This window comes from Stegodyphus dumicola, chromosome 1, assembly GCF_044657685.1.
Source record: "Stegodyphus dumicola isolate Sdum_Otavi_A_Nest chromosome 1, ASM4465768v1".
Classification (NCBI taxonomy): Eukaryota; Metazoa; Arthropoda; class Arachnida; order Araneae; family Eresidae; genus Stegodyphus; species Stegodyphus dumicola.
In genome coordinates, this window is record NC_140768.1 from 73,516,014 (window position 1) to 73,530,130 (window position 14,117).

At 30.0% G+C, this 14,117-nt stretch overlaps 1 protein-coding gene across 1 annotated transcript in view; it reads left to right on the forward strand.

The window, feature by feature from the left end:
* The window catches only part of TfIIS (RNA polymerase II elongation factor), a 44,418-nt gene extending 31,091 nt beyond the window's left edge, over window positions 1-13,327 (forward strand). Inside the window, exons 7-9 of the mRNA XM_035352910.2 lie at window positions 1,672-1,818; window positions 2,947-3,018; window positions 7,488-13,327. Coding sequence (XP_035208801.1) covers window positions 1,672-1,818; window positions 2,947-3,018; window positions 7,488-7,496 — 228 coding nt within the window. The 3' untranslated portion in view covers window positions 7,497-13,327. The remainder of the gene's footprint in view (window positions 1-1,671; window positions 1,819-2,946; window positions 3,019-7,487) is intronic.
* Window positions 13,328-14,117: the final 790 nt, after the last annotated feature.

Here is a 14,117-nt window from a genome sequence, read left to right on the forward strand (position 1 = left end):
TAAAGAGTGAGGTTTATTATGCTATCAATAAATACTAAATTATTTAATCGTGATATGCACCCTCGCACAAGGACACCTCCACCGTCATGCTTTACTCTTTCAACCAAGGTCTTGAGATTAAGTTTATCGTTTTTTTCTTCCCTCCATACAATTATATGCCCATAAAAACTGGAAATGTTAAATTTGCTTTCATATGCAAATGAGACATGATTACAATATGTTTTGGGCTTATATACCATTGATTTTGTGAAGAAAAGTCCAAGCTTTCTATTTTTTGCACTTAACAGTTGATCTGAGTACTCGTTGAACAGTTTCAAGTGAAATTGAAGTAGAAAATTTTTGAGTAAATTCTGTATAAATCGTAACATCACCCAAACGTAGATTTTTCACAACTTGTTTAACTATAAATCTCTGATCACGTTGAAAGTCCTCTTTGCTGGACAACCTCATTTTATATTAGGTCTGAATTTCTTCTTGAAGCATTTTATCACATTTTTTATTTATGAAATTTTACGAAAATGTTTCTCTGTACAATCAATTAAGTGGAGTTTAATCTATGCCTCCTTACATTTACAATTTTAGAAAAAAAGTCAGTATTCAAAATTGAAAAGTTTAGTTTTATTCAAAATCACATGATATGTAAAAATATTGGGCTTTATATTCAAATTCCATTGTGGGTTCCAGCACTTTTTCTATAAATTCTTAAAATGTGCAAACACTTTTGGGAGCCACCATATATTTTCTGGTGTGCATTTATAACACCTAAAAATTGAGTTGTTCATCATATGTGAAATTTGGTCTGTTACTCACTTCTTAAAATCATGGAGAATTCAGTTGGCATAAAAATGCATTGGCAAATTTTTTAAGTTTGTGGATCATATGTATTAAGCACTCAAAGTACAAAGATAGGTAACCTTTTTTTTATAAAGGATGGGAAAATGTGTGCAGTTGTACATGGAATGGATATCTCTTTAATAATAAACTTAGTGTATTTCATTTGAATAGAAGATTCAATAGAACATGCAATTAAATATGATTTGTTACTATATGTTTCCCAGATTTTTGTGCTGTTACTTTCTTTGTTTAAAAAACAAAAAACAAACAAAAAAACAAAACAAAACAAAACAAAAAAAAAAAAAAAAAAAAGGGGGGGACTGTCAGAATTTACATTTAGTCTAGATGCTAAAGTTTTATGAACAGCACTGGTTCAAATCTCTTAAGAGGGCATCATTAGATGTTTAGAATATCCATTACCATCCTGAGGAACATATGATTTTTATACTAATGTAATTCAGAAATACTCTTAATTTTTCCAAACTTCCACCCCTCCCTTTTTCTTAAAAAAAAGAAAAAAACATTTATTTGTATTACTAAAAGTAGGTGTGCCACTTTAATCGTGAGTGAAAAAGGAGAATGAAAGGAAAGTTCTTTTAACAAAAAATCAACTATTTGTCAAAATAAATGAATCTTCACAAAGTGCACTTTGATTATCCGGTATAACCTGTTGTAATGTCGTGAATATTTGTAAAAGGCCTAATTTCTTTTATATAATTAATTTTTATGGTAGCCTTTTCTGTATATAAACTTTTAATATTATTCCATCAGCGTTAAATTAGTTTTTGTGAGAGTAGAATTTAGAATAAATTTATTTTTCATGTTCTATATTTAAAGGAAATGGCAAGTGAAGAAATGAAAAAACTGAGGCAGAAATTTACAAAAGAGGCAATCAACGATCATCAAATGGCTGTTACTGGTGGAACAAAAACTGATTTATTGAAGTGCGGAAAGTGCAAGAAAAGCAATTGCACATACAATCAGGTAATATTATATGTTATCACATAGTCATATTAATAACGGAAGTATTAATTGTTGTTTATAATTGTTATAACATTTATTTATATCATAATTTTAACTAACCAAGAATTTGAATATCCAGGTTTTTAATTTCTATGGAAATTTTGGCTCAAATTCTATTATTTCCTGTGCACCCTTCCTCAAGAGATAGCACATCTATAATATAATATGTGCAGTCAAATTAGATATCCATTTGCTTCTGTGTAGCAGGCAGAAGCATTTCAAGACATAGAAATGATGTAATTTAAATTATTTTTTCCTTCTCATGCACAAGATCTTAATTCTGTGCTCTTTATATAAAGTATGCCTTTATTAAATTTAATTCAGGTTAACTTATTTGGCATCTGCTATTTATTGAATTTTAAATTTTGGTGTATTTTTACCAAAAGAATATGGCAAAGAAAAATTAATTTTTTAAACATTATTTGGTAGATTTTTATGTGCCTCTCTTCACCTGAAATTGGTTAGTGTAATTTCCTCAAGATTTAGTTGATTAACTTTTTTTTTTTTTTTTTAAATATTCATGTAAATTGAGTTTTAATTTTATTCTTTATTTTTCTTTGCTGATTATTTAAAAAGGAATATAATTTATGTTTTCCTTCCTTTTCTCTTAGTATTATCCTTTGGGACTTGGGTATTTTCTTAAAACATTAATGATCATACAGGAATATATGTACATGCTTAATTCCTCAGTTAGCAAAGTAACACCCTTTTAGATATTATTCATATTAGAAATATGTATATAAAGCATAGTCTTTTTGTTTTTAAACCATCATTATATTGCACTACCAAATCATTTGCCATCGATAGACTCTAGCAGGTGTTTCCTTCTATAGGCATGAGGTGTAAGATCTGTCTTTTTCGTCCTCATGGTTTAGCATAATTCTAACTCTTAGTTTGACTGTAAGCATATATTTGAATGTAGTTTTTGATTTTCTAGTTATTGTGAGGGGGGATCTGCTCTATAAATATGACACGTAACAGTAAAAGCCCCCCCCCAAGTTTTTAAAGTATGTCTCAGAGTTTCAATTATTATTTATTTATTTCATTCGATGTTCTTGATTGATGGCTGAATATTAAATAATATTTTAGGTACAAACAAGAAGTGCTGATGAACCCATGACAACTTTTGTGTTTTGCAATGAATGTGGACATAGGTGGAAGGTAAGAATTTTATCTTTGGTTATCTATAGATATTAGGAATTATTTAAAATGGGGAAAACTATTTTTTCACTGTGCAATTTTGGAATTTTTACATGGCTGAATAAATACATATTTCTGAATCATAAAAATGTAATGTAACCATTAAATAGATAAATAAACTTTACATTTTTATTTTGAACTAAATATGATTTATAATAACTTTGTTTATATATTTATCTGTCAGTCAGCTTAAAATTCTCTGCTTGTAAACATATTGGTACTTACGTATTTGCAACTTGCGTATTATTAGTACTTGAGTACTTGCGACAAATGTGAGAGTTAGTTACCATGAAATTGGGCTGAGATCCCATCTCCTGGAGAATTCCGAAGAATCTGATACCTCTTTATTTTATAAAAAATTAGTGTTTCATCATCTTTGTTTTTGACCTTTAAAAGGCTTTTATGGATTTTTTCTATTTTCCGATTTTACCAGAAGTTCTGTTTAGAATGCTGTGAGTACAAACTTCCTGCGGTTAACAGTTCCAATCTGTAACTGTTTTTGCTGTTCATATCATATCCATTGTTCATTAAAACAAAAAGTGGTTAGTAAGTCATAAAGAGTGAACTGTGATTTTGTATGTTTATATTATCCATATTTGTCAGTTTTTATGAATTTAAAAAATGTTTATATAAAAAGTTGTTCCAGTGTTATGATTTTATGCACATGGTTTATTTTTTGCAAGTTTTATATCATCTATGTAAAGATCCCAAATCTATGCAGATATGATGATTATCTCCAAGGCTATATTTTAGGAACATATTATTAGCAAATTCTAGTATTAGGGTTATAAATTATAAACTGTGTTTAGCTTGGGAATGTTTGATTTGTTGATTTGCAAATCTCAAGTTCTGAAAACTGTATTAGCCATATTTAGCAGCAGTTTGGAATGTGAATGCATTTTTTTGGGCAGAAAATTGTTCAGAAAAAATAGTTATTTGTTGGGAAAAAAGCCAGGATGGAGAATGAGGCACAATTTGTGCTCCAAATTTAGAATTTTTTATTTGGTTATTACCATATGTGTTCAGTGTTATCTTAAAGTAGTATAGCTATTTTTTTTTTTTTTTTTTCCACAAATGGGAGTCGCTTAAGGTTATTCTTCCAAAATGTTTTGGATATGTAATACGACCTTAATGAATAATATCAGCAGGAGACTGGCATACAATGAATAACATTCTTGGGTTCAGAAGTGTATTTGAAGTCTTTTTTGGAGTGTACCCAACCACAGCAACAAATGTGTACAATTCGGGTAAATGATTCACTTCTCGCCCGCACTTATTAATTCATTAGATGTACCTTTATTCTTTGCTTCTTCTCAAAGAGAAAAGAGCACTCTTCCAAATGCTGCATTTTGATTTCATGAGCGAGTTTGTTAGGCATCCACTTGTTGAGCTTCCTTTTGCTGTTATTGCCAAGTACTGTAAAGCAACTAAAAATGTGCATTATGTGTTTGGGCAATATCTCGTATAGTTTATTGTGGATCTGGTGTTATAAAATACTTTAATTAATTTATTCAGATTAATAAAGTAAACGACTACAGCATTTATTTTGTAACCTTGAACCCTCCAGAGCAAAATTTTGTGAACTAACTGTAAGTTTATTTCTTTTTAGTTGTTCTGCTACCCAATGCTTTACTGAAGTTTTTTTATTGCAGCTGCTGCAGAATTTTCTAATTTTAACTCCTAAAGTTTTAGCACCTGAATGGATTTTGTTCCTGTGATTGACTTGATGCCAGTAGTATTTAGTATTAAATGTTCAGTGAATGAAAAAAAAAAATACTATGTTTGCGTTTCCCACTTGCAGTGATGTCATATGATGATGTAAAAAAGTTGCATAAACATCAGCACTTGCTTTCTTCCCTAACTAGTAGAAACCTGATCTTACTCAATGGCCATTTCATTTGCAGTAACCCAAAACATTGTTGCAATGCTCGTCTTCTGTGAAAAAATAGAAGGCTTATCTTTTTTTATAATGTAACATATTCTGAAAAGCCACCATATTTCAACAAATTACTAAATCAGTTCTTCCTATTCAATATGATGGCTAGTGGAAAAACTGCCTGCCCTGAATGATGTGGGAGAGGTTTTGATTTGGGGTGAATATATGAATGCTTGTGAGAGTCATGTTTCATGGGCTAAAATGTCATAATGAATACAGTACAAAGTCCGAAATCTGGACGTCTACTATTCGGAATGATCTAAATTCCTGACCAGAAAACCACCACCACCGTTTTTCTTGTAGGCTTTATGCATGTACATTTAATTCCCCCCTCCGCGCATAATAAAACATCTGGAGAGTCCTGATTCTTAATTTAACCTCGACACTAAATAAAATACCTTGTTATTGAAGAAACAATCATTTCAGCATAAATTTGTACGATCAGTAATTTGGCTTCATTGCTGCATATCTGCTTGGCATACATCTCAAACCGAAACATTCTACATATATATATATTCCTGTTTGATCTGACATCAACCTGGCGAATCATTATTTATTATACTTTCCGTTCATCACCGCATGTTTATCAAAACATGACAAATTGAGTAATGACTCATGTTGCGATGCCTAAACAATTTTTTTTTATGTTAGTAATTGAATAATAAAGGAGTGTGGCAAGCTTTTGTGTTGACATTACACTTGGTGATGATTACAGATTTAAATTAAATGCGCTAAAAATTTTTGAGGGGGGGGGGAATTTGCTGAAAATGTCTTCTCATAAGCTAAAAATAGGTTTTGTTGATGATACTCATAAACCCAAAGATTACATTTAGGGCTTTAAGAATTAAGAATAACTGATTTGTTATTCACATAAACCCAGACCAGCTCCAGGGCTCGTATGGCCGCATCAAGTCGCAGAATTTAGGACCCACAGAGACTGCATCAGGTGGTAAGATATCTAGCGCTGGCCCTCAATGCGTCTTAAGTATATGGTGGGAATTTATTTATTCAGAACTCTGATAAGCCTTAAGCATGTACAAGAAATAGACATAAATATAATAAATAACTAATACAATTCAGGCTTAATTGTCTCAGTGTGCGATAGAAGCAAGATAAAATTTAACGTAACAACTTGTCATTAGTCGCCGAGCTCATGATACATAGCTAAATTTAATGATGATAGCGGCTAATTTTAAAGGTTTTTGGATATCGCAAAACAAAGGTGAAATTTTCCAATTAACGGATTTTGTAAAGAAATGTGGAGAAGCGGTAATAAATGAAGATGATATAAAAGAAGGTTTTCATTATGATGGCAATGCTTCTCAATCATCAATCAATTAATGAATGGCAAAATCTGTAGTATGGTTCTAGATCCAGAAAATACTGCTACCGATAGTGAAGAAAGTGACAGAGAAGTTACTGAAAACGAGAAAATTTCGATTGGCAGTTAGTTGAAATTCTCGAAATAACAGCTACAGGACTTCAACAATGTAGAACAAGAAATTATGTCTGTCTACAGAATTAAAGATAAAGTATTAGCACAAAAAACGAAGCAACTTATACGACTTACATTGAAAGAAATGTTTAATAAGGTAAACCAAAAAATAAATATTAAGGTTTTTTTTTTTGGTAAATTTTGATACCCTTTAGATTATAAATACTTCATTATTTCATAAATCATGATTTCATATTTTTTTCGGACTTTGTACTGTATCATATGCACTCATTTCTTCCAGCAAAAATTCATGTTCACACTTTGGGCATAAGATTAACAAAATCTGCTACTCTGTATTTCTTTGTTCTTATGTTTCTTTATGAGATCAATTTTTTTATGTGTTAGTGTTTCCATCTTCATTCTCCTCTTTGTTTAGCATGATTAAATATCAGTTACTTGAGATTCCTGCTTATTATGTTGTCCAAATTAATATAATGTTTACTAGAGGCTGGCTGCCATGCTGAAGGCTTCTATATTATTAAAGATTTTAACATTTGTTATATATATAGCAAGGATATATTTTTTTATATGTAACAAGGCTATATTTGTTATATAATATGTTACATTAAGTAATAAGCCTATGTTGAATGTTGAAATAGTTTCCTGCATGTTATATTTAAATACAAAGTAATGATTTAAATATGTAAAATACATTATAGATGCAATAAAAAGTACACATTGTGTAAAAGAAAGAAATTCTGAATGAAACCTTATCTAATAGCTGTAGATAAAATTCATGTCATATGGGAAGATTTTCAAATCACTGTTTATTAGGTTAAAAATAAGCTAACATTTAGTTTGTTACTTAAACCATTTTAATGTAAAATGGATATATAATATGCATGTTTATATGTTGTAAAAGTATATGCCCTAGTTTTAATTAAGCCATCTTGATTTTTGGATAGAAATTTTTTTAATATGTAAAAATTTTCCTTTTAAATTCTTTATTTTCCATGTATATGATGTGTATTAATACAATGTTTTTTTAATAATTTATAGTTTTGCTGAGTACATTAGTTTTCTCAGTATGTGATGTATCAAAGCATGGCAAGTAGGACATCAAGTTTTATTCTTGTCTAGTGTAAATAAGCTTTTTGATGTCGCCACCTTGCAGAAATTCTCATCCTGTTAAAAACTGCATCCTCATCATCACTGTAATTATAAAACTGATGTTTGTAAGAACTCTTTTTGCAATTTTTTTAAACTATGTTGCATAGTATTCGTTAAATTTCCATGTTGACTATTATAGTTATTTCCTGACGAATTATGTATCACATGGGTGACATTGGTTACTGTTAAATGTACTCTAAGAATATAACGAAGCATCCAAATGTAGAAGTCTCGGATGAAGTTTGAAAGCTTTATGTGAATATTTGTAGCAAAATTATTATGTTATTAAATGCTCTTTTATCATAAGGATTTTGTATATTATTAATATACTGAATTTCTATTATATATTTAACTACTGGTAATGGTTATTTTCTGATTTTTTCTATAAATAGAACCCATTGTATGCCATAATTTCTTAAAATCAATAATTAATAAATTAATATGTTATACACACATGTTTATTCAGTTATATTGGAAAGTCTTTATAGATAATATATATATATAAGCTGAATGTTAATTTTTAATGAGAATTATTTAAAAAATAATTATCGCTTGTTTCAGAATTAAAAATATTTCTGTTATTAATGAAAGTAATCAGTTTGTAAAGCACACAGAGCACTTGAATATTATGCTAACATAGTATAAACAAGGAGGCGTTACAGTTTATAAACTTTGTTTTAAAGAAATACAAAAATTAAGCCTTTATTTCATAATTAACATATGAGAGAGATTGATGAGTACTGTCCCAAAATGTATAAAAATACATTTATGGTGGTAAGAAAATGAGTTCTGCATAGAATTATGAAAACTTAGTTATTTTAAATATCGCTTTTTTTTTTTTTTTTTTTTTGACTTAATGCTATGTAGTATGTCATACATTTTTCAAAATATACATTTTCCTGTTCCATTAATGGAGAAAAGTTTGTAGTTATGTGCGCAGTTTCTGCACAGTAATTGTAACTTCAGTTAAAAAAGGCTGACTTAATTTCTTGTTGTTTTGAGAACAACCAAAAATCGGACAGTACCAAATCTGATATGTGAAAAAGATGTAAAACTAGTATAAATTTCATATTTTTCATTGTACTAATCTTTGTACTGCACAGTTCAGAAGTTGTACTTAAGACCAACTGAGCAAAAGGTCAAGGAAGTTGGAAGTTAAACATTGAAATGAATCTTGAGTTCATCCACACTTGACCATTGCATCTATCAATTTTTAGCATCACTTACTAACAACACCATGCAGTTAAATACCTTACTTATCAATAAACTGAAATAAAATTATATCTTGCATAATTTGGTGCAAACACGCAAAAGCTGTATTGCATTGACCTTTAGTATTCTACATATAATAAAAGGCCTGAATTTATAATTCTGTGGTGCTTGCAATTAACTTCAAACAGGGTTGCCCCGCTGCCTGGAAACCGTAAAGTCAAGGAATTCGAAAACTGAACAGAAAAGTCTGGGAATTTCATATGGCAATACCCCCAAAAACGAGGTTTGTGCCTACGAAGCGATCACTTTCTTGGTGAATTGTGTATCTCATGAGTATTATTCAGGCAGCTGGTGGAACCAATTTTCGCAGTTCCAATCAGATTGTCTTTAAAAAAGGCAAAGCAGGTTGGCAGTAACCTCGAGAATTGACAAAACCGTTCCTAGTGGGGGTGCAGCACGTAAAGGTATGTGGGCGGCTGGACTCTCGCGATACCGTGCCTAAATATTTTATATTCATTGTAACTACTTGTGTTGTAACTGAGTATGAAATAAAATTTTTATTAATCAATGAGCATTTTTTTTTTTTTTTTAAATTTTTGAGACAGTAATCTTATGTATGTACATTGCATGTTGAACTAAAGAAAATACCTTCCCATTATTGTATAAAACAAAATCGGTTTAATCCTGTATACGGTATGCACGGGATTTGGCAACATTATGGTGAGCCATAAACGGGTCATTTTGGTGTTGGCGACAATTTTCAAAATCGTGCCAAGGTCATAGCATATAACTAGGATTTTATTGCAAAATATTTTAAACTTCCTTTTTTCTTTCTAATAGGTGCCTTATATGTCATTTTGTAGTAAAATAAAAAAAAATTAATAAAACTATATTCGTCAAAATATTGCCGATTATTGTAATTCAACTTTTAAGTAATTAACTTTATTTTAATGTTATTCGTATTATTTAATGTGGCTTTTCCCTCTAAATTTATTTATTTGTTAGTTAATAATACTTTCAAATTTGAGCCAATTTTCTCTGGCATAATCCTGACTCTAATTCTAGCAGTATGATGACATGCTATCACGAAATTTATTGCACATATTTTTTGCTTATGTATGCTGCTAAATAAATATAAAATAAATGAATCTTTCATTTAGCTGCAAAATGTCTCCACAAAAAGACTTTTTTTTTAAATCCAGATTGGGCAGATTCTAATCTCAAACTTTAGTGGAAAAAATAGCTCCTATTATAGTTATAATAATAATGCTTTGTGGTATGTCATATGTAATTTGCAAATTTTTGTGTTTTCAAGTGTTTTGCTTTGGGGTATGTCATATGTAATTTGCAAATTTTTGTTTTCAAGTTATAATTAATTTCTCTCAGCACAGCCAAAGGGCACTATGCAGACAAACTGGAATTTTTGAAAAAACACCTGGAAAAGTTGGGGAATTTTATTCTCCTCTTTGAATGGCAACCCTGTTGAAATTATAGTTATTCATAAATAAAATATGGTACCTCTTGAATCTTCTGAAAAATGACAAAATAAGAAGCATAATAATTAGAATAAATAGTTCACTAAGTTAGTAAAATAGTAAGTTAGTGAACTAGTGAAGTAAATAATGATTTAATAATAGTCTAAGCCTATATATAGGAATTCACTTTGCAAAAATTCAGTGCATTCAATTCTGGTGTATTATTATGCAGGAGTAGCTCATTGTAGACCTGATGCAATGCAGGGTTGATTTTAATGTGAAATATAGAAGTTTTGAATCATTAAGTTTTATTTAAAATCTACATATTTATCCTGATATATAAATCTTATTTTATAACCATATATGATTCCAGTTATTATTATTTTCATGTATTTTAATATTTTCTCTTGTAAGTTTTGTAGCACATTTTAAGTAAATTATTTGGTTAGAAGTGATTTATAAACATTTCATGTCCGAAAAATAATAAATGCTGAATTTCCTTTCATGGATTGATTAAAAATTGTGTTTGTGTTAAAATGTTATTGCACTTAAAAAATTAATATTCACATATTTATAGAAAGTATTTAGTTATATTAGGCATCCGTTTATAAGAATGCCTACATCTAAAAAGCTTCTTTTTGATGAATATTAAAATTGTTTTATTATAAGTAAAATGTCTATTTTTAAACATGGTATCATAATCTCAATAATATTATGAACTGTAAGAATCAAATGAAGTAAGTTCTTTTTGATGCAAAACAAAGAATAATTATATCTTATTGATGATAGTTATGGGTGAACAAAAAAATACATAATTTATGCATATTATACAAACAAACAGAAAATGTAATATCTCGTATACAATTGAGTTGTTTCAATAAGGGTATGGTTTTTCCTGATCAAAAGCATTGTCATGTAATCAGTAAAGTTATCAATGAGGGACTGGGGTGCTTCTGTCGAAAAGCTGAATTATTTCTGAGGTTTAAACTGCTGAATTGTTTCTGAGGGTCATAAGCAAATAGCAACCCTTCTCCCTAGATTGCCCCAAACATGTTCCATTGGATTCTTATCTGGGAAGCGTGATGGCCGATCCGTTCAAAGGATTCCTTCATCAAAAAGGAAATTGTTAACTAGTTGAGCACGATTTGGCACACCATAATGAATATCTCTGATTGCTGTAGCATAAAGGACCACAATAGGTCTGAGGATCTTATCTCTATATCCTTGAGCCGTTGGTACTCCATTCCTGATAATGTACAGGTCAGGGCAGTTATTGATAGAAATACTGGCCCAAACATCATTCTGCGTGTGCCAAATCTGACAATTCCATGCACAAATGCAGGAATATTCTGTATACCAGGTACTCTCCAGGTGAGAATCCGTCTATTCACATGTTGTATATTAAACTGGTACTTTTCTGTGAAGAAAGTGTTGTTCCACTCATCTTGTCCATGTCTCAGATGCTCCTATGCCCCCTTCTGTGGGTAGCATGATGGTCCTGCTCATTGAAACGAAAACCATAGATCTTCGAGCATACAAACCCATAAAGTGGAGTCAGTTTTGAACTGTTTAAGGTATCAATAGCCCTTTTTTTAAAGGTGCTGAAAGTGTCATTTAAAGTGCAGTTTTGTTTGGCTGTTAATGTTTTATACCAATCCTCATTTTGTGTTGTAGGCACACGGTGTTGTCCTGGTCTTTGGCAAATATTTCCAGCTTCCAAAAATCGATTTCATAGTCTGGAAGTGACACCCCTAAGAAACTTTTAGTGTTTCCACTACAATGGATTGCATTTGACTTGCCTCTAAACAACTGATGGCCCTCGAGGCTACTGGTTCAGCTAAGTCATCTTGCTGCATTGTATTCACTATTACAAAACATTCAATGCATATCAGTTGTTTTTAATCTTCTCCAACAGAAGACCTCTTCTATCTCATTTTTTGTTCAAAAATTTGTCAGTTGGTTATTTCATACCAAACTCTCAATATCCCCTAATTGTTTTGAGCAGTGTGTATTTTTTCTAAAGTGAAATTTTCTTTCAGTGTAAGTGAAAAACAATAATATTTATATAGTTGAACCTCTGTTTTAGCAGATACTTCTCATTAATAGACAGTTCTTGGAATCCCAAGATTCTCAAAGTAGGAGACTCCTGTTTAAGTACACTGGTAAAAAAACACTGGTTTGTACTTGAGTGTCATATAATAGGAAGTTTGATTGTTTAAAATTCATGAAATATATGTCAGATTCTTCAGTACAAATCATATATGTATTTTAAAAAGAGTTGAGGTTCTAAATTTGAGGTTGTATCATTATTGTTAAGTATGGGGTTGTATCATTATTGCAGGATAATAGTATCTTGTTTAAATGTAAAATTTAAATTGTTTGGAGGGATCTACACAATACATGTTTCAAAACATTATTGCTATGAAATAGGAGTAAGTATTCTAGTATGGATCATTGTGTGGAAAAGTAATAACTATTATTAAGAGACTATTGATTTGTGTAATGTAAAGTTTTTAAGTTTTATTACATTTTGATGCTGGGTGAAACTGCACTTTCTTCATTACATGGTTAAAATTATTTCTATTATTAATGAGAATTGCCCCTTTCCTTCGAGATTTTTTCTGCGCTTTGGCCATTCTGCCTAACTTCTGAAAATATCATGTGCATTGTAGAAATATTATTTTTATTTTTAAAAGTTTTGAATAGTGATTTTATTGAATATTCTATACCTTTTATCTAAATCTTAATAAACTATACCTACCAATGTCCAAGTACTTTGTATTTTAAGTATGCTGTTCTCTGTAATATTTTTCTTGTAAGTCGTTTGTAGTGTTTTTCTTGTTTAACTAATTGACTGTATTTTAAAACTATTATATTTGTATCAGTGTGTAACTTATTTATCCCACCATGAGTTTATTAAGAGATTTAATTAAAGTAACCATTGACAACTGTATATGAAACATAAAAGAAGGAAATTTAAGAAGTGTGTGTGGAATTGGTTTGTAGAATATAGATGTTATGAAATAAAAGTATGCATTCAGACAGTTGTTTCTTGTATTTTATGTGTGTGCTGAAGGGAAGGAACATAACAGAATTTTGAAAGGAGACATTTTCCTTATATGTATTTGCAAACCAAAATGCTACCATCATTAAAAACAATGGAGGCTGAAACCATTGTATGGATCTGAGCATTATTCTGAATATTAAAGACAATGATCAATTGATATAAGCATAAAATCACTTGAATAATCTTTAATAATGCCATAACTTCTTTCCAATACATAACTTAATAAAAAATTTTCCATAACAGTACTTTTTCAGTACTTACTCAGCAAATTCTTTTTGGGTCTTAATTTCTATTCCCAGGCATGTAATAATACTTTTCCTTGATGACATAGCAGCTTTGTTGTGAATAACAAAACTAATAAAGGAAAGTATTTGCAGCTTTCGTAAATTATTAATCTTTTCTTTATTTTTTGATGAAACATTAAATTATAAAATGTGGGGATTGACAATAGATTTATAAATATTTATATGTAATTATTGCATTCTACGAAGCAATTCAAAATTAAAAAAAATATATAAAATCAGAAGGAAATACAGAAAGGTGCCATCTTCCCTAGGAGGATTGTCATCTGGAAAGTGCTGTTGCATTTTGTAATTTTATGTTTCAAAAGAAAAGGGGGGAGTAAATAAATTTAAAAGAAGAAAGAAATTATCAATAACTGTTCTTTAATTTTTATTTATTTATTTTTGCCTCTGTATATACTAGAAAAGTTAAAATTATGCTTTTTGAAGCATTAGGTATTTAGTTTAAGTTCACAGGGGCATT